Source organism: Condylura cristata, unplaced genomic scaffold, assembly GCF_000260355.1.
Source record: "Condylura cristata isolate star-nosed mole 26May11 unplaced genomic scaffold, ConCri1.0 scaffold00024, whole genome shotgun sequence".
Lineage (NCBI taxonomy): Eukaryota > Metazoa > Chordata > Mammalia > Eulipotyphla > Talpidae > Condylura > Condylura cristata.
The window spans coordinates 32,230,411-32,256,211 of NW_004567125.1; the positions used below are offsets into that span (position 1 = coordinate 32,230,411).

General features: G+C 45.5%; 1 protein-coding gene across 1 annotated transcript; it reads left to right on the top strand.

The window, feature by feature from the left end:
* Positions 1–189: 189 nt before the first annotated feature.
* AKAP8L (A kinase (PRKA) anchor protein 8-like) lies at positions 190–25,793 on the top strand. Its single transcript, XM_004688671.2, has 14 exons — positions 190–290; positions 6,054–6,128; positions 11,200–11,232; positions 11,517–11,757; positions 13,629–14,082; positions 14,178–14,274; positions 14,348–14,418; positions 14,774–14,834; positions 15,569–15,677; positions 17,122–17,263; positions 17,347–17,452; positions 17,662–17,792; positions 25,228–25,323; positions 25,405–25,793. The coding sequence occupies exons 1-14, from the start codon at positions 278–280 to the stop codon at positions 25,717–25,719; spliced, it is 1,944 nt and encodes a 647-aa protein (XP_004688728.1). The 5' UTR covers positions 190–277; the 3' UTR covers positions 25,720–25,793.
* Positions 25,794–25,801: the final 8 nt, after the last annotated feature.

Here is a 25,801-nt window from a genome sequence, read left to right on the forward strand (position 1 = left end):
AGCCAATCATCACGGGCTGGGGATAACGGAAGGCGAGGGAGAGGGCGTGGCTATATTTAGATTGGCAGCATCTTTAGCCACTAGCGTGAGAAAGAGCTGAGACAAACGGTCCAGTTGACGAATAGGTGTGAAGCCTGGGCCTTGCGCGAGCCAATGCAGTCGGGAGGCGGGTCTCGGTTGTGAGTAGTAAGGGCCCAGGAGGGGGGTTGTCGCGGCTTTCGCGGCTTCGGACGCGTAGCAGCTGCCTGTTCCTTCGGGTGCTGTGTTGGCCGCCGCCATGAGCTACACAGGTGGGCCCGTCGGGGTGGGCTGTGGCGGGCTTGGGGAGGGAGGGACAGAGAATTGCTGGGGCCGCTCTGTGTTCGCCCGCGCCGGTACTTCGGGGTTGGTACTCTGCCCTCTTTGCGGTCACAAAATGGCGCCGGGGGCTGGTTGCCTCAGCTTCGCGCCCCTCACGCCGTGGCGCCACCATTCTCGGTGTTAGAAGTCTCACGTCTTAGCTCCAGACCGCCGGAGACCCGAGTCCGGGAATCGCGGCCCGGTCGCCTGAGGCCTTCTCTCTCTCCACTTGCTTCCCTGGCCTAGCCCCTTCAAATTTCCGTACCCCAGGGCTCCTGGAGCGATTTAGATCGCTCCGCAGGCTCGGCCGTCCTCGCACTGCGGCACCCTCTCAGTGCAGTCTCCCTGCAGAATGGCGCAGCGCCCCCCCACCCACACACACACAACCGCACCCCCATTTGCCAGCCGCGGAGAGGCGCCAAGGCCTCAGGGAGAGTTTGTCTTAGGGCTTTGAATCGAGTGGGGTGCCTTGGGTGCTCAGTCTGAGTTTGAACTTTACAGAATAATGAAGCTTCCCGTGGATTCATTCAACGCCTGTCAATTCCATCGTGTTAGATGCCCAGTAGGCACTGGGAAGACTGACAGGAAATTTCTCCAGCAGCGTGTAGGCAAGGGCGAACCTTAGGGAAATAGATGTTTTTAGGGTGTTTTCTGGGGCGGTTAGTATTCTCGGGGGGCGGGAGGGCGGGCCTTGGAGGTCACACTTAAGCGGAGACCTGAATGGAATGAGGCAGTTGGCACAGGGAACCCTTGTCATAACGGACCATGGGCAGCAACTACCTGGCTTGTTAGATCTACCGGGGAAGCCAGTGGGATTTGGGCGAAGAGACGGATAACGAAACAAAGTCAGAGAAAGGGGGACCCTGTGATATGCTTTTGACAGTTGTGAATCATCTCTGGGTGAACTCCGAGAGGCGGCCTGGTTTGCCCTTAACAGTAATCATTGAAGGGTCTCAGCCAGAGACTATACGAATCTCCCCTTTGGATGGTTATAACAGGCTTGAACTTGTGTGGTTGCTGGGTAACCTGTATTCTACTCGGAATGTTGAGGGCCCGAGAATGGAACCTGAGCCCCTGGGACTCCTTTGTGTTGTCTTAGGCTAGAAGGTGGTGCCGTTCCTCACTCCTCTGACTCCCAAATCAGGAACTTGGCAGGAGCTTCAATTTTTCAAATAGCCATCCCTTCACCCAGTGGTTCTCAACCGTAGGCCATTCTGCACCCCTTCACCCCAACCTAGTCTCAGACATTTTTGGTTTTCATCTGGAGATAGGTCCTGAAATGGCTGCCAGACATACTACAGTGCACAAGATGATTCCCACTACAAAAAGTTATTTGATCCCAAACATCAATAATGCTAAATAAAGTTGGCCAGCCCTGCCCTAGCCTTTCCAGTAGCTTTCCTGGTTCAGGAGGATAGGCATTAGGGTTGTTGTTAATATCTCTAAAATTGAAAAAAGTAGTCCTGTTCAAGAACTGGAAGACAGCACTATGGTTTTTAGGGGCAGGGCTGCAGGAAATGAGGCATGTATTTATATAGCTAAGAAAACTGAATTAGAGAGGTCCATAAACGGCTAGGTGTGATTTCAACTCCAGATTTTTTTTTTTTTAAATACAAATAAGAACTGGGGTACAGTCCAGGCCAGAGTTGTGGAGGGCTAGAGGATTCACCAGAGACAGAGTGGGCAGCAGAACAGGTAGATGTACTGAAATACACTTGCTGAGGAGAGCAGCAGGTGAGTCAGGAGAAGTCTGCCTTGCCATGTGGGTCATCTCCCTGGACAGAAATTGAATTCATGCAGCAGTGGCTTCGGATAGCTTTGCAGTGATGGGCTTTAACCGTTGTGCCACCAGGGAGGACCATCAACTCCAGATCTTACAGGCTATAGTTCTGAGTTTGAATGGGCACTGAAGTAGCCACATTAATGAGGTTTATGATTAGTTTTTTCCCTGATCTTAATCAACTGAAAACCATAGTAACTATCTTTACTTTTAAAAAACAGAACACAAAGTAAATAACTTCTAAATAATATTTGCTTTTAAAAAGAAGTTCTGGAGACTTTGAAGCAGATATTGCCATTGTTATTAAGCAAATAAGATGGTCATAATTTTTTGTTCTTTAGTAGCTTGTCCAACTTTTGAATCCAGTTATTTTCTGTATGCTTGGGGAAAGAAGCTCCAACATTGAGGAGTTAGAAGGCAGCAATAAAAAACAGAACAGAAAAATCCTTCAAAGGTCCAAAATGTTATCGCTCTTTTTTATAGTAATAGTATCACACAATTTCTGTGTTAGGAGTGCACAGCTGGTATAATTGGTTGGGCCTGGCTTGGGATTTCTCGTGCAGTTACATACAGGATGTTAGTTGGGGTTATAGTTACTAGAAAGCTTGATCAAGACTAGAGGATCTAACTTCTAGGGTGACTGAAAATCACATGGCTGGCATGTTGATAATGGCTATTGTGGACCAAAGCTGGAGCGTCCTTGCAGTTTGGTGACTGATTTCTCCCGGATTGAATGACCCAAGAGTCAGGTGGAGGCCTCAAGTCACACTCAGTAATTTCTGTAGTGTCTTACCCGTTTGTTTGGGAAGGGATTCCATAATATTGGGAAGCCATCTTGGAAGCTGGTTACCAGACATTGGAGGCACACAACCTAAAACTAATTCTGATTGCCTTTTGTTTTTGTCACAGAACATTCCTTCAAAGAAGTCCCTTTAAAAAAAATTTTTTTTTAAATAAACCTGAAAAGTTCTGTGTATGTTTGAGCAAAAAAAGGATCTGACAGGCTGACCAGGAAGAGGCTGTGATGCATAATTATCATAAGTCCATGATCTGACCTTTAGTTCCATAGGTCCAAAAGCTAATTTGCTACCCAAAACTGCTCAGGTTGATAAATTAAACCCAAGAGAAGAATGATGTATGAGCTAGGCAAGAATTTGTTCATAATTGGCTAAAGCATTCTGTTCAGGCAGCTCTCCTGCCCACCTGTGACTGTACAGGTGCCTCTTTTTCTTCCTCAGGGGAGTTCTTTCTGTCCATTTATGTGCAAGCCTCCTTTTCTCCCCTTTCCCTTTTTTATATCATAACCTGCTCTTTTGGATTTAAAAAAAAAAAAAAAGTCCTCCAGAAATCACAGTATTATGGGAAGGACAGAACCAGAGCAGAGGTTCATTCCCATTGAGCTCTGAAGGCTTGATGGGTTGTATTTCCTTTTTCCCAGTAAGTACCAGGACCCCTACATTTGCACTATGTTCCAGTACATATTCCTTTGAACAGAATTTGAATTGTGTTAAGTTCTAATTGCTTCTACAATGTCTACAAATGATGTTAACCAGTTTGGGACCATCTTGCAGATGGTCTTACTGCTGTAGAGTTTTCTAGAAGCTACTTGTCTAAACAGCAGAGAAGGCAGGTTTATGGCCTGAGGATTCCCCCTGGCATCTCAGGAATGTCCTGGGTCCCTGGAAGAAATCTATTCTAAATGCCTTCTCTTAGGGTAGGTAAAACAAAACCAAACAAATAATCAACTTGCGTACTCTTGACTTTTTCTTTCCTCAGTGCCAAATCTCATTTTCTTACTCTGAGACAGATCAGTGAGGATCTACTAACTGGTTGGTGTGCTTTGGAACACTAGCTTTAAAAGAACAGTGTTCTACCACACCCCCACTGGGATCTGGGGCAGCACTCTGTAAACACATTTTTGCATTAAGTGGGGTAAAGAAAAATGGTATTGTACTCATAAGATAGTCTTGCCCCAAGTGTGTTTTGTCACCATAATTGAGGAGAACACTAGGTTCTCAGACCTTTTTAGGACTTTGGAATTGCAGGGTAAGGGATCTTGGCCCTGTTCCCTTTGTTGGCTGTAGTGGCAATGAAATGAAATAATGCAGATATAAACCTCTTAGCACCCTGTGGGGGAAAACAATCAGTGCTGGCTGCTACTGCTAACCTTGTTGCTCTGGTCTTAGGAGATAAATTACAGAGACTATTAACAAATATGTGAATGTCTATCCTGAGGAAAGGTATTTGGGATACCTTTGTTAAGAGTAAGCTATTCAAGACTCTGGCTTTATCTTTTAGATCATGAGTTGGCTCAGGTAGAAATAGGGAAATACAGCCTTTTGTGTTACCATAATTTCAGTGCCACGGGTGAATTTTTTTTTTTTTAAGATTTATTTATGCATACAAGAACGGGGGTATAGATCAAAGGTACAGGGGTGAGAGGATTCACCAGAGTGGGGAATAGAACAGGCAGATGGACTGAAATATACTGCTGAGGGAAGAAGGGGCAGAACAGGAGAGGTCTGCCACACATATGGGTCACCTCCCTGTCCAGGGATTGAACTAGTGCTTCAGTGGCTGCCGATAGCTTCATAGTGCTGTGCTTTAGCCCTTTGTACCACCAGGGAGGGCCCTTTGTTTTGTTTCAATTTATGCATAGAAGAGGTGGGGTGTAGGCCAGAGGTGTCAGGGTCAGGATGGTGAGGGATTCATCAGAGACTGAGTGGGGAGCAGAACAGGCAGATCTACTTAACCACACTTGCTGAGGGGAGCTGCGAGCAAGAGGAGAGGTCTGCTGCACCATGTGTGTTAGCTCCCTGGTGAGAGAGCAAACTCCTGCTACAGTGGCTGCTGATAGCTTGATAGTACTGAGCTTAACCATTTGTGCCACCATGGAAGCCTTGTTTTGTTTTGTTTTGTTTTTAGGATAACTTGGATCTTCCTTTTTTCTTTTTCTATTTTTTATTTTATTTATTATTATATTAGTTTATCTTTACATATTTTTGTTCATTTTTCCATCTCAGTTGCAATATTTTTTTTTTTTAAGATTTATTTATTCATACAGAACTGGAGTAAAAGCCAAAGGTGCAGGGCTGATGAGAGGCTTTACCAGAGACACTGGGGAGCAGAACAGGCAGATCAATGAAGTACACTGCTGAGGGGAGCAGTGGGCGGGTCAGGTGAGGTCTGCCATGCCATGTGGATCACTTCCGGGGCTGCTGATCAAACTCTGAGGTAGCTACTGCTAGCTTACAGTGCTGCGTCCTAACCCATTGTACCACCAGGGAGGGCCCTGTTAAAGTATTTTTAAGTGTCAGAATTCATCATAATCTGCTGCAATCAGCATTTAAGAGCAGTAGTTTACAGAGTTTCACATTTTCCTGGTACTAATTTGTCCTATTTTGAGAGTTGAGAAAAATAAGAAATTATGTATTATAAAATATTTATTCCCTATAAGCATGTTAGTCTAAAGTAGTCATTTTAAGAGGTAAATTGTAATGCACACACTTTTTAGGAGAAAATTGAAAAATTACAAGCAGTTTCTATTTGAGATTTGGGGGAAAGGAAGGAGGTGTTACTTTACTATTCTAAACTAACCTCTACTTGTTTGAATTGGAGGCAACTCCCTGAGTGATTTTTCTATAAATATCTTCCTTATTTAATGGAGTAACCTCCAGAGTCACTTATTTATCAAAATGGGGTCTCATTCAAAGTGTATGAAAATTTTTATCCAGCTCTTTTGATATCACAAGTTAAACATAACCTTTGCAATGATTAATATAGCTTGGGATTGTATTTAAAATATTCAGAAGCTAGAATTTTTGGTGACTTTCCAGTGAAGGCCTGCCAACCAGTCTCAAACAAGTGTTAAGTTCTTTTAGTCTTTCTTATGCAGTTTGTTTGGGGAATCTAACCATATTATGTATATATTTAGGCTTTGTGCAGGGATCTGAAACCACTTTGCAGTCGACATACTCGGACACCAGCTCTCAGCCCACCTGTGATTATGGTAAGTGTGGGCCCCTTGGGAACTAAAGGGTGAATACTCTGCCTTCTAGTGGTAGAGAAGTCTGATGTCTCTCTCTTTTTTTTTTTAAGTTACCTATAGCTTTGCTGTCACCTTGTTTTTCTTTTCTTAATGCAAACTTGTGTAAAACAGTGTGGTAGATTCTTAGAATAGCTAATACTTCCCTTTGGGGCAGTTGTGGGAAAGATGTCTGTGTTGCTGAGCAAGCTGGAATTCTTGCTCAGATTCTTGAGACTGTAAATTATTGGGACTTTGACTTTTATATTTGTTAAGGTACCTGTAGTCTAACAAATGCCTTTCCCTGAGGGCCTGGGAAAGGAAGTGTCCAGTTAGAAGCTAAAGGATTTTTCAGAGCAGAAACCAAGCCATGATACCCTAGCCCTTGCATAGTACTAAGGGAGGCTGCCTATCTGATTCTGGTAGGCTTTTAGGACCATCTCAGGCCATTTGGCTCCTCCACTCAAAATTGAGAGAAGAATCTCTCAGAGAATTCTCAAATGTGAACAGACTTACTAACTCTAAAATTCTTAAAATAATCAAGTGAAGTCCATAAACATTCTGTGGATGTGCTTCAGCATTCAGGAACTATTGAAAGTTGGTCTTCCCATAGGTATCTGTTGAGAGAGAACCATCTTTAGAATTAATAAGGAAAAATGTTTTGATTATTCGGATGAGTCATTTGTTTTACCACCAGGGCCTGGAGAAAGACTGGGCCTATATAGTAACATTTCTTCAGGGGTCAACTGAATAAATAATGGACATAAATACGTTCCCTAAACATTAGCATGTAGTTTCAGGGAGTCAGGGAACCATTGTTTTAAAATTGATTAAGGAGATACCAGATCATAAAGTAAGAGAAATTTGGTAGTATGGCTTCTGTTACACTGTCCTCCCTGCCTCTTACCCTTTTAATCAAACATAGTCTCAAATTACACATCTTTTTGGAATTATTTTCCCCTCTGTTTTATATATTCCAAGTACAGGATTTTATTTGCTGAGACTTTGGCAATTTTTTATCCCAGGCTGTGATTTGCCTGTTGTTGTTTTTTGTTTGTTTGTTTTTTGTTTTTTTTGTTTGTTTTTGTCAGTGGTTTTTGAGGAACACAAGTTCTTCATTTTGATGGCAACTATGTAATCAGTTGCTCTTTTTTTTTTTTTAAGATGTATTTCATTTATTTATGCATTGCAGAGGTGGGGGGATGGGGTTTACGGATTTATCAGAGACATAATGGGGAGCAAAACAGGCTTCATAGTGATGAGACTTAACCTGAGAGGCCCTCAGTCTTTTTTTAATAGATTGTGATCTTGGTGGTATATCTTTTGTCTTTTTAAGACTTTCTTCTGATAAGCACTTTAGATGCTGTGTAATTTTAAATTTTGCATTTATTCTGTTATATTTTGATTTGATATTTCTGTAAGATGTGCAATATAGGTTATGATTGTTTATCTTGAAAATCAGTTGCACATATTTGTATATATGTGGTCTCTAACTTTTTTCCTTGACCTGTACATCTATGACAGCACTTTTTTTTTCACATCGAAGGATTGGGGTGGGGAGCAGAACAGGCAGATTTACTAAAATACACTGCTAAGGGGAGCAGCAGGCAAGACAGGAGAGATAGTCTGCACTATATGTAGGTTAGCCCTGGCTGGGGATTGAACTCAGGCTGTAATGGTGATTGCACTGAGACTTAACCCCCAGGCCTCTAGGGAGATTCCTATGACCACACTCTCAATAACTAGTAAGTCTTGGAATCAGTTAACCTGAGTCCTCCAAGTATGCCCCTTTTTTTATAATAAACTGGGATATTCTTTTTCTTTTGCATTTGTAGATAAGTTTTAGAATCAGTTTGTCAATTTCTATAAAAATTCCTGCTGATAGTTTGAAAGGGATGGCCTTGAATTTATACATTATTTTAGGAGTATTGACATCTTGAGAGTATTGTCTTCTAGTCAGTGAACACAGTGTGTCACTCCATTTCATTTTTTTTTAAAGATTTATTTATTCACACAAGAACTGGAGTAAAGGCCAGGGGAGTGGGGAGTTAAGAGGATTCACAAGAGAGAGAGTGGGAAGCAGAACAGGCAGATCACTCGAAATACACTGCTGAGGGGAGTAGCAGGCGGGACAGGAGAGGTCAGCTCCCTGGCTGGGGATTGAATTTGTGCTGCAGTGGCCGCCAATAGCTTCATAGTGCTGTGCTTTAACCCCTTGTGCCACCAGGGAGGGCACCCACCCACCCCCACCCCCCATTTTTTTCTGATCTTTGATTTCTTGCATCAGTGTTTAGTAGTTTTCAACACAGAGATCCTGCACATATTTTGTTTTATTTACACCTAAGTATTTTATTTTTTCGGTAAATGAAATTATGGTAAATAATACCTTTTTTCTTTTTTAATTGAATTTTTAAATTTTCTTACATCATTGTTCATTTTTGTACAGTATTTGATTTCTCCCCTCAGGTTGCAGTCCCTGTAAATTTCCCACTACCATATCACCTGTGAATGGTCACCACAGTCCCTCCCATTTTGTTGCCTCTTTCATGCAATACTTCCTCCTCCCCATTGTTCCAAAATAGATACTTTTTTTAAATTGAGTTTTCAGTTATACATTGTTGATAAGTACACGTTTGGTTGATCTTTATATATTGAACTAGCTAAGTTCACTTACTCTGATTATCTTGTAATTTTTTTTTTTAATTTTTAACTTGGACAAGCATATTGTGAAAGAATAGGGATAATTTTTCTTTTTTTTTTCTGCCTTTATTTGTAAGAACAATGTAGCAAAACTTAACATTGTCAGCGTACCTGTTTTGTGTAGTTGGACAATTAATAATAGACTCAAATTGTATATCCTACTTTATGCCTGCTGTTAAAAACAGTTCTTTTAGTAAGATGTTTAGTAGATTATTTTCTGATTGTCTATGATTTCTACACCGAGGCTCTTAACCTTAAAGTTGAACATACACATTGCTTTGTTTTTTACTGTCACTGCATTTTCTTGTTTCCTTTTTTCTTTTTTTTTTTTCAATCGTTCTTAAATTCCATTGGTCAACCATGGTTTCCTTTCACTCTTGAGGATGGACGTAAATTCAGGTGTTCTTTTGGAAGAAGCAGGTCTGAAGAAGTGCCAAAAAACCATAATAGACTTAGGCTTCCCCTAAAGGGACGCAGCTTGGAAGCCTGTCAGGGGGTCTGAGTTGCTCCAGACATAGCAAGTAGCACATAGGGAGTGTTTGCTTGAGCCCTGTCATAGCAACCATTAGGCCTGCCTGCCCTTCTGTTCACAGTTACTGCCCACTCCTGTTTCTCTTCCTAATGTTTTTTTCACCCGTTCTGTCAGGTTCCCTGGCAACTAAAGACTGGGAGGAACATATTCTAGCCTCACAAGCAGAGCCCTTATGAGTCTGCCTTTGCCTCCCACTCCTGTCTTCTTTTAGATAGTAGCTAGTGTCCTCTGTCCTTTGTGCAAACAACCATTTGATGAGGCCCTTGTTAGATGCCAGGGCTAAGTGCACTATTCCGTGTGTGACTGCTAGCTTTTCTTGCCTTTCATCTGCCTTCTTTGCTGCTTCCTTGCATAATTTCCTGCTCCTCGTTGTTCCTGGCTGCTCTCTGCTTAGTAGTGGCCCCTTTAAACTGTGCTACAAACCTGAGTGCCTTTGGTGACCAGCCTCTGCTTTGTGCTCAGAGCATAATAGTTGTTAAGTAAACGAATGAGAAATCTTTACTTTGGCTTCTCCAGTTGCCGCCTCACCCCCAAATAGTGGCTTCTCTATGTTCACAGTCATTAAACACCTCCCTGTTCTGTTTGTGCATAAGATTGAGGAGGAACCCAAGTTCAGGGTCCTGTCCTGGTGTCCCCCATAATCTCACAGTGGGCACTCTTAGTTTCATGTCATTGAATTCTGCCATTCATCATGTGCCCTCTGGTCCCCTGCCCTGGGCTGAATGAAGATGGTCTGTTTGTCTGTCTGTCTGGAGGACAGAGACAGTCGGAAATAAGAAGTTACCCTGGGGTCCCACTGGAATCTGGGAACATGATGCCTTATTCTTGTGGCTTCCCCTTTACTTGGTTTTTACTTGACTTTGCGCTTTGTTCTCAGAGGCTTTGTGTTCTGGAGGGATGAATTTTTTTCCTGCTGTTGTGATAAAATCTAGAGAGTATATAGTTTAATAATTCAGTATATAGTTTTATAATTCAGATTCTTTACTCAACAATTTTCTCAAGCTGAGAGTTGTGCTTTGTTTTTCACTTGTTGATATGTTTCAGCACAGTACACTCAGTCAAGGTATAGGTGGGCCTCTCTGTTCAAATAGACATTTGGGTCCTCCCTGGTGGTATAGCGGGTTATAGCACAGCACTACGAAGCTAGCAGCAGCCACCTCAGCATGAGTTTGATCCCTAGCCAGAGAGGTGACCCACATGGCACAGCAGATCTCTCCTGTCTCTCCTGCTGCTCCCCTCTGCAATGTACTTCATTGGTCTGCCTGTTCTGCTTCTTACTTTGTCTCTGGTGAATCCTCTCACTGCCCCTGCCCCTCTGGCCTGTACCCCAGTTCTATATGCATAAATAATTTTTTTAAGACAATTTGGGGGGTTGGTGTTGTCAGTTTCTGTTCTTGATGGCATCTTTGAGTAATTTGAGTGACATGATTTCATAGGCTCTTTACTAACCTGCTTGTACAACACAGAGCTTATGTAAGGCACCAGAAACCATTCTCTTTGCCTGAGTAGTACTTGGCTGGTGGCATGGAGTTATCTAATTCTGACTCTCTACAGAAGTAATATGGGAACCAAATTCTTTAGCTAATAGTGTTGGGAATGGGAGGCTTATTAAATAGCTGGTGGTTAGAGTCACAGAAATTCAGCACCAGGACAGAGTCGTCTGGGATGAATATGTAGTGTTCTCAGACTGGCCACTTCTTATTAGGGGACCTGTAAGCAGTCAGATGCTAGGAAGCACTGTCTTTGTTTGAGAAATATATGTTGTATTATAAACAGTTGTAGATGTAATTACCCCTCCCTTTTTTTTTTTTTTTTTTTTAATAGGATATGGAACTTGGAACTCTGGGACAAACAGAGGCAAGTATCATTCCCATGATTAGTTTCCTTTCCCTTAGAACTGGTGTGAGTTTTTGCCACTGTCTATCTTGGCCAAGATAGAGGGGAGTGCCTTTGGGGGCCCTAAGGTTTCTGGAACCAGCTACTTCTTAACATGACATCCTTATCAGAGTGACTAGGGCCCACCCAGCCCCTGGTAATTAGGCTCCCTAGCTTGTCTCTTTGACAGAAAATTTTCTTGTGTCTTTGTTTGTCCCTCTATTGGCCTCTCCCTTCCTCCACCATCTGTGTCTCGCTCATTGCAGGCTACGACAACTATGGCTATGGCTATGGCTATGGCCAGGATAACACCACCAACTATGGGTATGGTATGGCCACTTCAAACTCTTGGGAAATGCCTAGCTCTGACACAAATACAAACCCCAGTGCTGCTGGTAGCGCCAGTGCCGATTCCGTTTTGTCCAGAATTAACCAGCGTTTAGATATGGTGCCTCATCTGGAGACAGAAATGATGCAAGGAGGCATGTATGGCTCAGGTGGAGAAAGGTGAGTGGGTATCTCCCTAGTAACTGATGTTTTGCAGGGGTGCTTCCCTCATGCTTCTATCTCCTACTTTGAGCTGCTGCCTGTTTCTGCTTCGTTTCTCCTTACTCTGCTCCTGGGTTTCCCAGAGACTGTTGCATTTCCCTTCTTTGGCATGTGCTTCCTCCCCTACCACCTAATTGCCTGGTGGCAAGCCTCTCCCCCAGCTTATAGAGGGAAGATTAAGCCCACACCCTGGACTGACACACTGTGCCCTCTAAGTGGTACTTCTTAGGAGCAGAGTATTTTTCTCTAGAGACAGCTTTTATAGTCTCTGGAGGGTAATCTGCATGGTAATTTGAGTTCACTAAAGTGTGAAAGCAGAATAGGAAAGATTAGGTTGAGTGTGAAGGGTGGTATGAACCTTTGGGCTAACCATAATGTTCTTGCTGCCCCCACATAAGGAATAGGGCAGATGTGGACATTTCTCCGCCACTCTGGTGCCTGATAAATAAATGCACCACTGTTGAGTCTCTGAATTGCTGCTGTGGAGAACTTTTGTGGGCTTCACTGTGTACATAAGGAAAGTGACCCACAGCCAGGTCACACCACTTCCCTGAAGACCCCATTGGTTAAATAGTAGAGCTATCCTCTCTCCCTGCCTACTTAAAGCATCACGGCTCGTCAGTGACAAAACTTGTGCTCACCTGGGAGTTCTTGTGCTCTAACAAGAGACTTTAGTGAGGAGGATATGTGTTTCTAGCATAGGATGGCATGGAATGGTCTTAACAACTCCAGTTGACATGCTTGAGAATGTAGAGCATAAGAATGGGTGTGGCCAGGCACTAGTGAAGCCCAGTGAGGCTCCAGGGCCACTGAAAAGCAGAGGGTACCAAGAGGAACTTGTGTAGTTGGGCTCTGTGGCAAGCAAAAATGTGAGGGGATCAGCAAGTACATCGCTAGGCTAGGCCTCGTATCTAGCAGTCATGGTATTTAAAGTGGAACCTTTGAAGGACTTTGAAACTGAGATTGTATTATATGGGGCTTGAACTCAGTTGCTGTTGGTGCTGGCTGCCTGTGCATTACCTGGTCACAGGAGTTCCACATCCTACAACTGGGGAGCAGGGATGAGGAATGGAGTGGCAGTTGGGTAGCTGCAGCTGCTTCCACAGCTGCTGGTGTTCCTCAGCTGCCTAGCCTCTGGCAAGAAGCGAACCTTGTCTGAGACTTGGGGTCTGGGCTGCAGCAATGGTTAGAACTCTTCACAGTTGCTGTGTAGAGTTTCACACACCCTCACTCCCATCCTAGACCTCAGGATTGATGTATAGAACTCTGTTTCTAGTCCCTGGACAAGCTTGCAAGTTTCCTGGGAAACATTCCCCTTTTCCTTTGGGTTAGTGAGTGACTTTGAAGGGTTTGGGGAAGTTACTCCAAGTGTGAGATACCAGACCAGTACAGGATTTCTCATGGGCATTATCAGCCCATCAAATGAGCATTTATTTGTGTGTTTACTGCAGGATATTAGGATACTCGACTATTTCTGAAGAGCCACCTTGGACCTTGGGGCTACTGCAGCCACAAGCATATGTTTTCAAACATGGGCTAAGGGCTGTGGAATGTCTCTGTTTCTGCAGATATATTCTACCTCTCAGCCTTCTTAGGGTCCCCTAGCTGGTGTGTGGCCACATGTAGCCTGGGTAGAATCAGCTGCTTCTAGAACTCTGCTCCTGAGGTGCCTTTTAACTGGCATTTCTAAACATGTCTCTAATAGGGTGGGATTGGTGCTGTTACAGGATTTCCTGTACCTAGAAAGGGAGGTTTTGGGGAGGGCACCTGCAGTAGGCTTAAAGTAAGAGCCCTGGGGCTCCCCTGATATTTGACACCTGCCTCTACAGATATGATTCCTACGAGGCCTGTGACTCCAGGGCCGTCCTGAATGAACGAGATCTGTACCGGTCAAGCTATGACTACAATGAGCTTGACCCTGAGATGGAAATGGCCTATGAGGGCCAATATGATGCCTACCGTGAACAGTTCCGCATACGTGGTGGTGACACCTTCGGCCCTCGGGCCCCAGGCTGGGCCCGGGATGCTCGGAGTGGCCGGCCAATGGCCTCCGGCTATGGGCGCATGTGGGAAGACCCCATGGGGGCCCGGGGCCAGTGCATGCCTGGTGCCTCCCGGCTGCCCTCCCTCTTCTCCCAGAACATCATCCCTGAGTACGGCATGTTCCAGGGTATGCGTGGTGGGGGCGCCTTCCCAGGCAGCTCCCGCTTTGGTTTTGGGTTTGGCAATGGCATAAAGCAGATGAGGCGGACCTGGAAGACCTGGACCACAGCTGACTTCCGGGTGAGTGTAGAAGACTTTCCATTCTGGCCCTTAATTGGGTGAAGCTAGGGGTTGAGAATCACCTACCCTGACCCAGCTTCCCCTTTCTGACCCAGACCAAGAAGAAGAAGAGAAAGCAGTGTGGCAGTTCTGATGAACCAGATAACAAAGCCACCCGCACTGACTGTTCAGATAACAGTGATTCAGATAATGGTGAGCTGGGGACCCTGGGCTTCTGCCCTCTGCCTGTGGGACTCCTGGATTGAGCTCATCTCTTTCCTTACAGATGAGGGCACTGAAGGGGAAGCTGCAGAGGGCCCTGAAGGCACTGAGACTATGGAAAAGGGCTCCAGAGCAGTAAGTGACCATGGTCCTTGACTTTTCTCTATTAGTAGGACCTTATGTTGGGTGGGCTAAATGAAACCCTATGCCTCAGAGCAGACGCTCCATAGAGCCACAGGCCATCCTGAATTAACTCTGCAAGCAGGTATGATCAGCATAAGTAGGGAGGTCTTGGGAGAGAGAATGCAGGTTACAGGCCAAAAGCTTGGTTCCTTTTTTGGAAAATGGTGGAATAAGCCCTCTGTGCAAAGACTTATTGGGAGGGCATGAGGCTTAGCCCAATGCCTGGCATCTAGCAGGGTCTTGACATTTAAATCATTGTAAACAGCTGCACTCGATTTAACATTGGGTTTTGGAATCTTCATCTTAGGATGAAGATGATGATGGAAAAGAGGAGGGAAAAGAAGAAGGCAAAGAGGATGCAGAGAAGGGTGAGTCTTCAAAGTGACCTGGTGCCAGCTGGCTCTTCCTAATGCCTTTTTCACAGTGGGGAGGGATCCTGCTGGAGGCAAGATTGTAATAGATATAAAACCAGCTTGGGACCTCTTGTGTGGGCCCAAGGCCAGGCCTGGGCCCAACAAGTTCTTCCTCTGCCCATTTCTTGACTCTTTTCCTATGCAGTCTGTGTGCAGCAGTGGTCCCTGCCTTGTGCGTTGGTTTTTTCTACGGGTGGAGGCAAGGAACAAAAGTTGGGCAAATCAGGCACACCCCAGCCTTCATGAAGTCCCAATTCTTCTGACTTGGGGTGGTCAAGGCCATGTGAACTTTGGAGCTTTTACCCCCCGGGGGCTGCATGAAGGCCCCAGCCTTAGTCTCCCTGCATCCTGCCACTTGGCCCCTCTGAACTTGTGCCAGTGTCCCCACCAAAGTGGCTTCTTTCCCTTCCAGCTTCCAATGGCCCACTACAGAGTATGGGTGTCCTGGGTATGGGTGTCCAGTGGGGGTCAGCACGTGTCCTCTCCTCTTCAGGGTCTAGGCCATTAGGGCCAAATTGATCCTTGCCAGTCCAGGGTACCTAGCTCTGCTCCTGACCAGAGGCCTTGCTTGAACTGCTGCTCTCAGAATGGATCCTCTGGAGTAGATGGAAAATGATCCAGCCAGAGGCAACAGGACCACCTTGTCCTGGAAGAATCAAGCTCAGGACTGTGCCCATTTATTCCCTCAGGAGCATTGGGCAGCCAGGATGAGAACTGCCAGGCCAAGCGCAAGTTGCAGGCAGGCAAGAAGAGCCAGGACAAGCAGAAAAAGCGGCAGCGTGACCGCATGGTAGAAAGGTAACCAGCTTCCCTCCACCCCTTTGCCTCTGCCTCGCTGTGGGGCCACTGCCAGGAGAGCAGGGCCATAGCTCTGCTGCCTCGCCGCCCTCTGGCCTCCCTTGGGAGCCGCCACCTGCTCGGCCGTGCATGGACCCTGCTTCCCGCCAGGCCCAGCTCCCAAGGGCTGACTCGTCCCGGCCCCTCTGCGGCTGCCTGGTGACCGCTAGCGTCTTTGACCTGAGATCCGACACTTCTCAGCACCGTTGCCCAGAAGCTCCGGCGCTAGGTCATTCGGCACACAAGCCTGAGGTGCACTGGGGGCCTGATGCCCCTGCGGGAGGGGGCCAGCTCATCAGAGACTTGAGGTCCAAGGCACCTGTGCCACCCCAACTAGCTGCCAAGAGGCCGCCGCCGCCGTGCCAGGAGAGATGGCAGCACCTGTGGGCTGTGGCAGCCGTGGGCCTGCCCTCTGCCCTGCCCGCCTGCCCTGTCAGGATGGGCCTGTCTGCGGCTGAGCCCTTCACGCCCCTTGGTCGGGTCTGTCTGCCCTCAGGGCTCCCGCACTGGCGCTTGCCTCCTCCTCCTCCGCCTCAGACTCTTGCTCTTGCTGGACCTTCCTCAGCCTCGCCGGCGCCTGGCCCCTGGGCTCTCCAGACAAAGCTGACCCCGTGGCCCAGATAAGGACGTCCGGCAGAGGTAGGGACCCGCCCCGAGGCCTCGGTGGCGGCTGGCCTCCTCCGCCCCTTGCCACGGCGGCCTGCTCCAGCCCAGGCCCCAGACCCCGGGCTTCTGCTGTGGACACCAGGCCCAGACAGAGCACCTCGCCCAGGTGACTCCAGGCTGCCCTCTGGCAGGCCAGGCGGGCGCCCTCTTTCCAGCTCAGACTGGTCTCTTCTCAGAAGAGGAAGATGAGGCAGCAGGTGCCCAGGCCTGCTTGCCTCCCATCCCTCCCGACACCACCCCCAAGCATTCTGAGCAGAGGATGGGCTGGGCCTTTCAGTTTCCCAGACCCCAGAAGGAAGATGCAGCACCTTTTCGGGCCCTGCCTCAGGACTGCGTACTCCACTCTGCACCTCAGGGCTACCTGGCTCAAGCCAGGGCAGCCTTCCTTCTGGTCCCCAGCTGGGCCAAGTGCACATGCTCCTGCCCAGCCTTGGTAGAGATGCCCTCCGGCAACCTTCCAGCGACTCCTTGCCTGTTGCAGCAGATGCTGCCTCAGGCTTCAGCCTCCTGCCATGGGAAGGAAGAGCTTCCCTGCCCACGTTGCAGTAATTGCAGCCTACAGACTTCTGCCCTTTCTACTCCCAACCCCACTGATCCCAGCCTGTCCCCCTGCTGGGACCACACTTCAGAGACCCGTGAGCAGGGCCTGTTCAGGGCTCACAACTGGGTTGGGTGAGGCGGCAGCACTTTTCCCCCCAGACCCTCATGACCTCAGTTCCCCATTTCCCTCCTATGACAGGATACAGTTTGTGTGTTCTCTCTGCAAATACCGGACCTTCTATGAGGATGAGATGACCAGCCACCTGGACAGTAAGTTCCACAAGGAGCACTTTAAGTATGTAGGCACCAAGCTTCCCAAGCAGACAGCTGACTTTCTGCAGGTGAGCCTTGGAGTGGCGTAGCTACACCTCACTTAGCTCCTCAGGACATGGAGAACCCACACAAACTTTGGTATCTTTGGCAGGAGTATGTTACCAACAAAACCAAGAAGACAGAGGAGCTTCGAAAAACCGTGGAGGACCTTGATGGTCTGATCCAGCAGATCTACAGAGACCAGGATCTGACCCAAGGTGAGGAGGCTCTATCACACCAGGCAGAGGCCTCTGCCTCTCAAAATGGGATTATAACACCCCTCTCTGTCATCCCCTCCCCCCCCAAGAGAGTCTCAGTGAGAACAGCCTCAGTCTTACATGGAAGTGACAGGGTAAGGTGAGAAACTGGTCTGGTATGTCTTAAGCACTGGAGAACCAGTGACAACTACCTGTATTTTTCCCTACAGAAATTGCCATGGAGCATTTTGTGAAAAAGGTGGAGGCTGCCCATTGTGCAGCCTGTGATCTCTTCATTCCCATGCAGTTTGGGATCATCCAGAAGCACCTCAAAACCATGGATCATAACCGGAACCGCAGGGTGAGTTTCCCTTTTTCTGTGTTTTGGATTGACTGGGGTTTTACCTTGTTGTCCCTGAAGAACTGACTGCAGGGGGGTATGGGAATAACAGAGTGCAGTCAACATAGTTACAGGCAAGAGGTGGGAAATGGGGTTCTACCTGGGAGAAGGTGATGTCACACCTGGACCTTAAAGAGATTTAATAGCCTACAGGAAGTGAAGACCTTCATGTCCCTAAGGACCAATGACCAGAGAAGTTCAGAAACCAAACATGGAGAAATATCTAGGCAAGTGTTGCCAGTACAGTGTTGGACCTCAAGAGGTTCATCAGCGCATGAGACTAGGTTGAGGAGTCTAGGCTTGTCCTGTAGGCAGCAAGATATTTTAGTGGAGAACTGCCATGGGTAGAATCGATGTTGAATTATAGGCTCCAGGTACCTGGTTCTGAGGAGGAGGTGGGGACTGCTGAGGGGCTGCTGCAGTCTCAAGACAGAAGAGTACCCATTACCTTGGGGATGGAAAAAGGACTAGATAAAAGAGCAGTTTGGGAAAATGAATTAGAGGTTGGCATGAGTGCATGCCCAGGAATCTGGGAAGTCTCAACTTTTTGGCTTGGATAACTAATGGGCAGGGTGCTAGGAGGAGGGCAGTTAGCAGTTAGGTATAGGCTTTGCAATAGGGAGAAATGAGTGGTCCAATACCAGGAATGGGCTAGAGAGAAGCTTGGCTGCTATTACTTTGGAGGCCAACTCATGGAATTTATGAGCAAATGAGCTAGCTGAAGTGTAGGAAATAACCTTAGCACTTTCATCATCTTTATATTCATCTCTGGTCTTTCTCAGGGTGCAGTCATTCTCAACAGTGAATGGGGTTAAGAGTCTGTCTTGGGTAGTTAGGTTCAAGCCTGGCAAATGCTTCTGAGGAATCTGGAAAGGTTAGGGCTCTATCATTCATTGATTTTGACAACAGAGAAGCTATAAGAATCTTGCCAGGTTTCTTGGACTGGAAGCTGATAAAAGGTAGGGAGAAAACAGTGCTTAGCACTAAAAGTTGGAAAATCTGGAGGAAATGACTGGTAACTGGCAAAATATAAACTGAAAATTAATCCTAAAAAGTTCCTGTGCACATTTTATTGTAGACATGTGTTTTCATTTCTCTTAGGTATGTATCTAGGAGTGGACTGTCCAGGTAAAATACATATTCTTCTTGAGGAACTGGCACAGATTCCAAAGTGGCTACAATTTTTTTTTTTTTTTTAAGATTTATTCATACAGAACTGGGGTACAGGCCAGAGATGTGGAGGCTCAGAGGATTCACCAGAGACAGAGTGGGTAGCAGAACAGGCAGATCGACAAAGTATACTGCTGAGGGGAGCAGCGGGCAGGTCAGGAGAGGTCTGCCGCGCCATGTGGTCACCTCCAGGGCAGGCGGAGATCGAACTCATGCTGAAGTGGCTTAAGCTTCTTAGTGCAGTGCTTTAACCCGCTGCACCACCAGGGAGGGCCCGGCTACAATATTTTTTAGAGATTTCTTTAGTTATGCATACAAGAATTGAGGTACACGACCAGAGGTGCAGGAGGTGAGAGGATTCACCAGAGACAGAGCAGGGAGCAGAGCAGTGGGCAGATGAGGAGAGGTCTGCCACGCCGTGTTGGTCACCTCCCTGGCGGGGGATCAAACTCACACTGCAGTGCCTGTGCTTTAACCAGCTGCACCATCAGGGAGGGCCCCATTTCTGGGGAAAAAAAATTTTTTTAAATTTATTTTTATTTAGTGATGCATACAAGAACTGGGGTGTAGGCCAGAGGTGCAGGAGATAGAGGATTCACCATTGACAAGAGTGGGGATCAGAACAGGCAGGTGTACTGAAAAACACTGCTGAGGGGAGCAGCAGGTGAGACTAAAGAGGTCTGCTGTGCCATATGAACAAGCTCCCTAGCCAGGAATCAAACTCCTACTGGAATGGCTGGTGATAGCTTGATAGCACTGAGACTTTAACCCCTATTCCACCAGGGAGGCCCCTGAGTTAACTTTTGTATGTGTTGTGAGAGATAGGGCCCAACTTTTTTCAACATTGGGTCCAACTATTCCACCTGAGTCTAAAGTTGTATCAGCGCAACTTGAAGAGTACATTGTTTCCCAATTGAATTGTCTTGGCACCCTGTCAGCAGTCAGTTGACCATAGCTAGGTTATTCAGGGCTGTCAGTTCTATTCCATTCCTCTATACCTCTTTTCTTCCACACTGCAGCTTTTAAGGTGTCCCTTCTTGGTCACATTGTGTTTTACTATTTATTATTTCAGCCATTCTCTGCCATTTGATCTGGTTGTTTAATCATTCATGTTCAATGTTATTGATATTACTGGTTTTGCATCTGTTTTTCTTTTATTCCTTTTTACTACTGAAGACAGAAACCGCAACTTGGGCTCTTCTTTCTGGATTTTAGTGGCTTTTCCTTGCTAAATGTTTCTTCACTTGCTATGTATGTCCTTAGGGCTAATTCCAGAGAGTTTAGATTTATATTTTTTGTATTAATTTTCATCCGTTTCACTGAGGATTAAGTCTGCATTTGCTGAGACTGCCATGCCAGGAGTCTATCTGTTTACTAAATCATGTTCATGGAAAACACTTTTATAATCTTAATTCCAAAGTCTGGTAAGGATAATACCAAAATAGAACTGTAGATTAGTTATTAATTACCTGGTAGTGAGTAATGTGTAATTCACTAAATCAAGTGTGTTTCTGGAATACGAGGATTAGTAAGAAATTAGCAAAATTATCAGGGTAAGGTATTGAACCAAAAGCTATATGCAAATGTTGAGATGATTTTTCTCAGGAAAACCAAGTATTCCAGCAGGATTCTTCCAGTTAATGGACTTTGGTAAGGAGATACAGGATTTAAGATAACATACAAAAAGTGATTTTTCTCCAGTTTAGTAATAACCAGTTTGAAACATACAGAGAAAAAGATATATTCACAATAACCATAAAATGTATAAAATATCTAGAAATTAGATTTTATGAAACAGGACCTCAACAAATGTAGGAATTAATAGACTGTTTTTAGATGGGAGATTAAGTAACAAAACAGCATTCTTCCCATGGTTAGTGCAGTTCCAGTCCAAATCAGGGCAGGAGGGGGTTGGATGAAATTATGTTTTATATTGTAGATTAAGTCTGACGATAGCCAGAAAAAAAATACCTAAAGGGCAGTAGTGAGTTAGAGGACTTAATACATTTCATATGCCTGCATCTACTGTGAGAATGTAGACCATTCTCAGCAATCAGACTGCCGACTGTCAGAAAATGTTGACATCTCTCCTGAAGGGACAAGTTTTATTATAAAGGGCACGAGAGGCACCCTGCAGAAGGACTTGAGTCATATCAGTGTCTAGTTCAGTCCTCTTAGAAAGAAAAAGAAGAGGCTGCAGGTTGACAATAGAGAACTAGAAAGGAACTATCCACAGTTTGAACTGTCATGTACAGAACACAGTCAAGGGTGTTGTTCACTTGACATTACAAAGTGACATCTGTGAGTGCTTAGTTCTCCATCAATGTTATTCAAGAGACTAGATCCCTCGTTGAAATAAAAATTGCTTGGGGAAAAAAAATTGCAGGGTTCAGATGAGGCCAGAAGTTGCTTACTCATTGTGTCAATCCCAGAAAGATAGTTAATTCTTAAAGAAAACAACATTGAATTTGCATGAAATTCAGTGAACCAAAATGGTTAAAAAAGGGTATCAGGGAATTTTTGGATTGCAGCTGCATTTCTGAAAATGGAATAGTTCAGCAGTAACATTTAAATTGTCCAGTTACCGAAAGAGCAAAATACTGGATGATTCCTTAGACCTATCTGTAAACTACAGTAAAAGACATTTATTCATTTGGACCTTTTCCCTTAAACTGATATTTTCTAACTATTCAGCAAGTAAATCATTCAGAAGAATATTCTAGTGTTTTATAAAGAATAACAGAAGGGGTCCTCTCTGCTGGCCCAAGGGATTGTCTCAGCACTTTAAAGCTATCAGTAGCACTGCACCTCTGGTCTACATCCCAGGGTGTGTGCATAAATTAAAAAGAACTGTAAGATGCTGTTTATTGTGAGTTTATGACAACAGCTGCTAATTTTCTAATTTTTCATTTTCTTTTAAAAGTTACTTCTAGAAGAACTGGGGCATAGGCCGTAAGTGTGGGGATGAGCGGATTCATCAGGGACAGAAAAGGGAGCTGAACAGGTGGATCCTCCACACTGCAGAGGGGAGCAACAGACCAGGCAGGAGAGGTGCTGTGCCATATGTGGGTTAACTCACTGGCCAGGGATTGAACTCAGGCCACCTGGGAGGCCCTCCTAAATGTTTTTAAATTGAACAAGAAAAAAGTAAAAAGATAGCAACCACCTGGAATAATGTAGATATTACTGAGACCAAACTGTTTTCTAAGGAGTTACGAGACTTAAGGATTTACTAAGCTTTTTTCCTTTTTTTAAAAATTGATTTATTCATACAGAACTGGGGTACAGGCCAGAGATGCGGAGGGTGAGAGGATTCACCAGGAACAGAGTGGGGAGCAGAACAGGCAGATCGACAAAGTACATTGCTGAGGGGAGCAGCGGGCGGGTCAGGAGAGGTCTGCCAGCCATGTGGAGCTCCTCTGGGGCAAGCAGGGATAGAACTCATTCGGAATTGGCTTAAGCTTCTTAGTGCAGTGCTTTAACCCACTGCGCCACCAGGGAGAGGCAGGATTTACTAGTTTTAATTGGATGATGGTTAAGTTTTTTGTTGCCTAAATCAACCCATATGTTATATAGGATAGCAGACTTTAAATGGTAGAGCTTGAAGGACTTAAAATTCCTTCACTCTTATGCTATGACAGCAAAAGTAGTGGTGTAGGTCCAGGCCTCCACCAGCTTTTATGCAGGAACCAGAGTGCGGGATCTCCACAGCTTCTCTCTTATTTTCCCACAGAAGAAACAAATATATTTGGCATGCTGGCTGATTTGAGTTTCTTCACCATTTGTCCTGTAAATGTGTCCTGTATGTGATAGCTTAGCGCATTTGGCCATGTTGCTGCAAACTGTCTGCGCTCAGAGAAATAATGGTTTCTAAGAAATGGTGGGCGAAATACTCCAGCATTGACTTTGAAATATATGAGATGGAGTTGAAGTAGGCATTGGATACAATTTTGTGAAACAAATTATCTATGAACTGAAAGTTGTTGAAGCTAGCTGAACCATGGGTAGTAATTCATTATACTATTCCTACTTAAACTTCTGAAATTCTTTCAGGGGTGAGGATAAAATAATACAGAGCATGAATTACTGAAAAACAGAATTGTTGGCACAGCAGTCAAACAGTGGGACCAGAATAATATAGTGAGATAATACAGTAAAAGATCATAATGTGTTTGGGGACTTAGTATATCACAGGTAATCTAATGATTCTGAAATTCTGAATTTGAGAACAGCTTTATAGTTCAATGATGAATCTCCCAGATAAGCTCGGGAAACGTGCTTTGTAGTTGACCCATCAGTAACAAGTAACTTATATAAATGGGATTGAAGATAAAAAATGTCTGCGCATTCTGTTCACCAAGTGAGTTTTAGGGGTAAACTTTTCCCCAAAAAAAGTACCCTGATGGCACAATAGGTTTAGATGCAGCACTGCAAGGTGGCTGCAGCCACTTCAGTGCGAGTTTGATCCCAGGCCCCAGACATGATCCACATGGCTTGGCAGCACTCTCCTGTCTCACCTGCTGCTCACCTCAGCAGTATACTTTGTTGATCTGCCTGTTCTGCTTCCCATTCTGTCTCTGGTGAAGCCTCTCACCACCCCTGCACCTCTGGCTATACCCCAGTTCTGTATACAAATAAATAAATAAATCTTTAAAAAAAGAGTACCTTAAAAACTACTTTTTGACTTCAAGTTTGTGGTTAAGGAAACGTAGAACTGTGTCAATTTAACAAGGAAACAATAGTTTATCCTACTAATTTCTAAAAAGGAAAGGTGGATCTCTACCTTATATCACATTAAATCACAGAAATTTTACATGTGAAAAATAAAGAATAATACTTAGATATTTATTTGTTTACCTTGAGGTTAAAGGAACCCTTCCTGAGCAAACCAGGAACACCAGAGGTGGAGGGGGGATAGCTGAAATACACAAAGCATGACATCTATGTTTGTTTTAATACAGGTGGGGGAAGCACCAGTTAGAAAGTTGTACAGTTTTCAGGCACCATTACTTTGGAGAACTGATAGGACAGAATTAACAGGAGCATAGAAATATTTTAGTTTTTTTGGTGGTGGTATTGTAGCAAAATTTGAAACAGTGTAAACGTTGGAAGAAGTATGTTATGTCCATTTGTGTGCCTGAAGGGAGCGGCAGGGGATTGTCTTGCAAGTGAGTGACCAGTATAGCATATTTGTTTGATTTTGAGCATGCATGATGTATACTAATTTTGTAATTCTGTACTTCTCCAGGTAGTACAGAAAATGTAAAGAGGTGAAAATGGGATAAGGGAGTAGAAACAGCAAGTGAGATGGTTTTCTGAAATAGAACGTTAGCAAGTTGGCTGGTGCTCCGCAAGATCCCTAAGGGTGGGCTTGTCCAATCCTTTCCAGCAAAAAACTGAGAGTTGCTTGTGCTCTCACCACTGAGAAACTCTTATTTTGGTATAAATCGTCCCTGATTAAAAGGCCCTGGCATGCTCTATCCAGTCCATCACAGGTCTTTTTTACTATACCAGGGTAGAGAGTGGTCCTCCGTTTTAAGGTCTGCATCGTATTCTTTTGACTATGATTTATATAACTAACCATTTCACAGAACATTGTTTCAGTTCTACAAACCAGTGGTGCATGCTTGTTCCTAATAATTAGGATAGATTCCAGGAATTAATGAGTCTCATTTTTACTTTTGATACATTCTGTAGACCGCTTTCTGGAAAATAAATTGTTGACCTCACCAGCTGGGCAGACATGTCTACCTTCATAAAAGGACATATATCCCTTAAGTATACCGTGACATTTTTACTCCTGTTTTCTTCCTGTTGATCCTAAAAAGTTTGCATATGAGCAGTTGGGTCCTTATTTATGGGTTTCACATTTGGCTTTTAATAGGTGTCTTAGTTTCATTATAGTTTTTTGTAAGCAATCAGCTTTCTGCAGTTTGGCTGTAAAGACCTATGTCTTTAATTGATGACATACAGTAAGTATGGTGAGAAGGATGGAACATATATGAGCAGTGATCAGATCATGCCACAGCCCTACTCTTGTACCTGAGGTACACGTAAGATATACGAAATCCGGTGTAATCTTTGTGCCCCGAGCCCTGGGTGGAGGTATACAAGTGCGGGCGGGCTGGGCTGACGTGATGGGACCTGGATGGATGTGGGGCTGTGGGCGGGTGCTTTCTCACCGCCTTAGAGCATGCCACTTCAGCTGTGCCTGCCTTATCCACAGCTGATGATGGAGCAGTCTAAGAAGTCCTCGTTAATGGTGGCTCGCAGCATTCTCAACAATAAGCTCATCAGCAAGAAGCTGGAGCGGTACCTGAAGGTGAGGGGGACCTCTAGCATATCTACTCTGTTCCGGGTATTGTGGGTCCTCCCTTAAGCATTTATGCCCCTTCTCCCTCAGGGTGAGAACCCCTTCACAGACAGCCCAGAGGAGGAGAAGGAACAGGAGGAGGCCGAGGGGGGCACTCTCGAGGAGAGGGCGCTGGTCGAAGCGACAGCGAGCGCAGAGAGTGCAGAGGGTGCGCCGGTGCAGCCTCCAGTACCCCCAGAGCCGGTCCCTGAGGCCGCTACGCCGCCACCACCACCACCCCCTCCAGAAGAGGAAGAGATCGTTCCCCTGCTGGGTGGCGCGCTCCAACGCCAGATCCGCGGAATCCCGGGTCTCGATGTCGACGCTGATGACGATGAGGAGGAGGGTGGTGGAGGCCACCCATAACCGGGGTTCGGGGCGGGCCAGGCCCGCAGGGCCTACACTGGAAGCCAACCCCAATAAAGCGATTCCCACCCTTCCTCCTGTG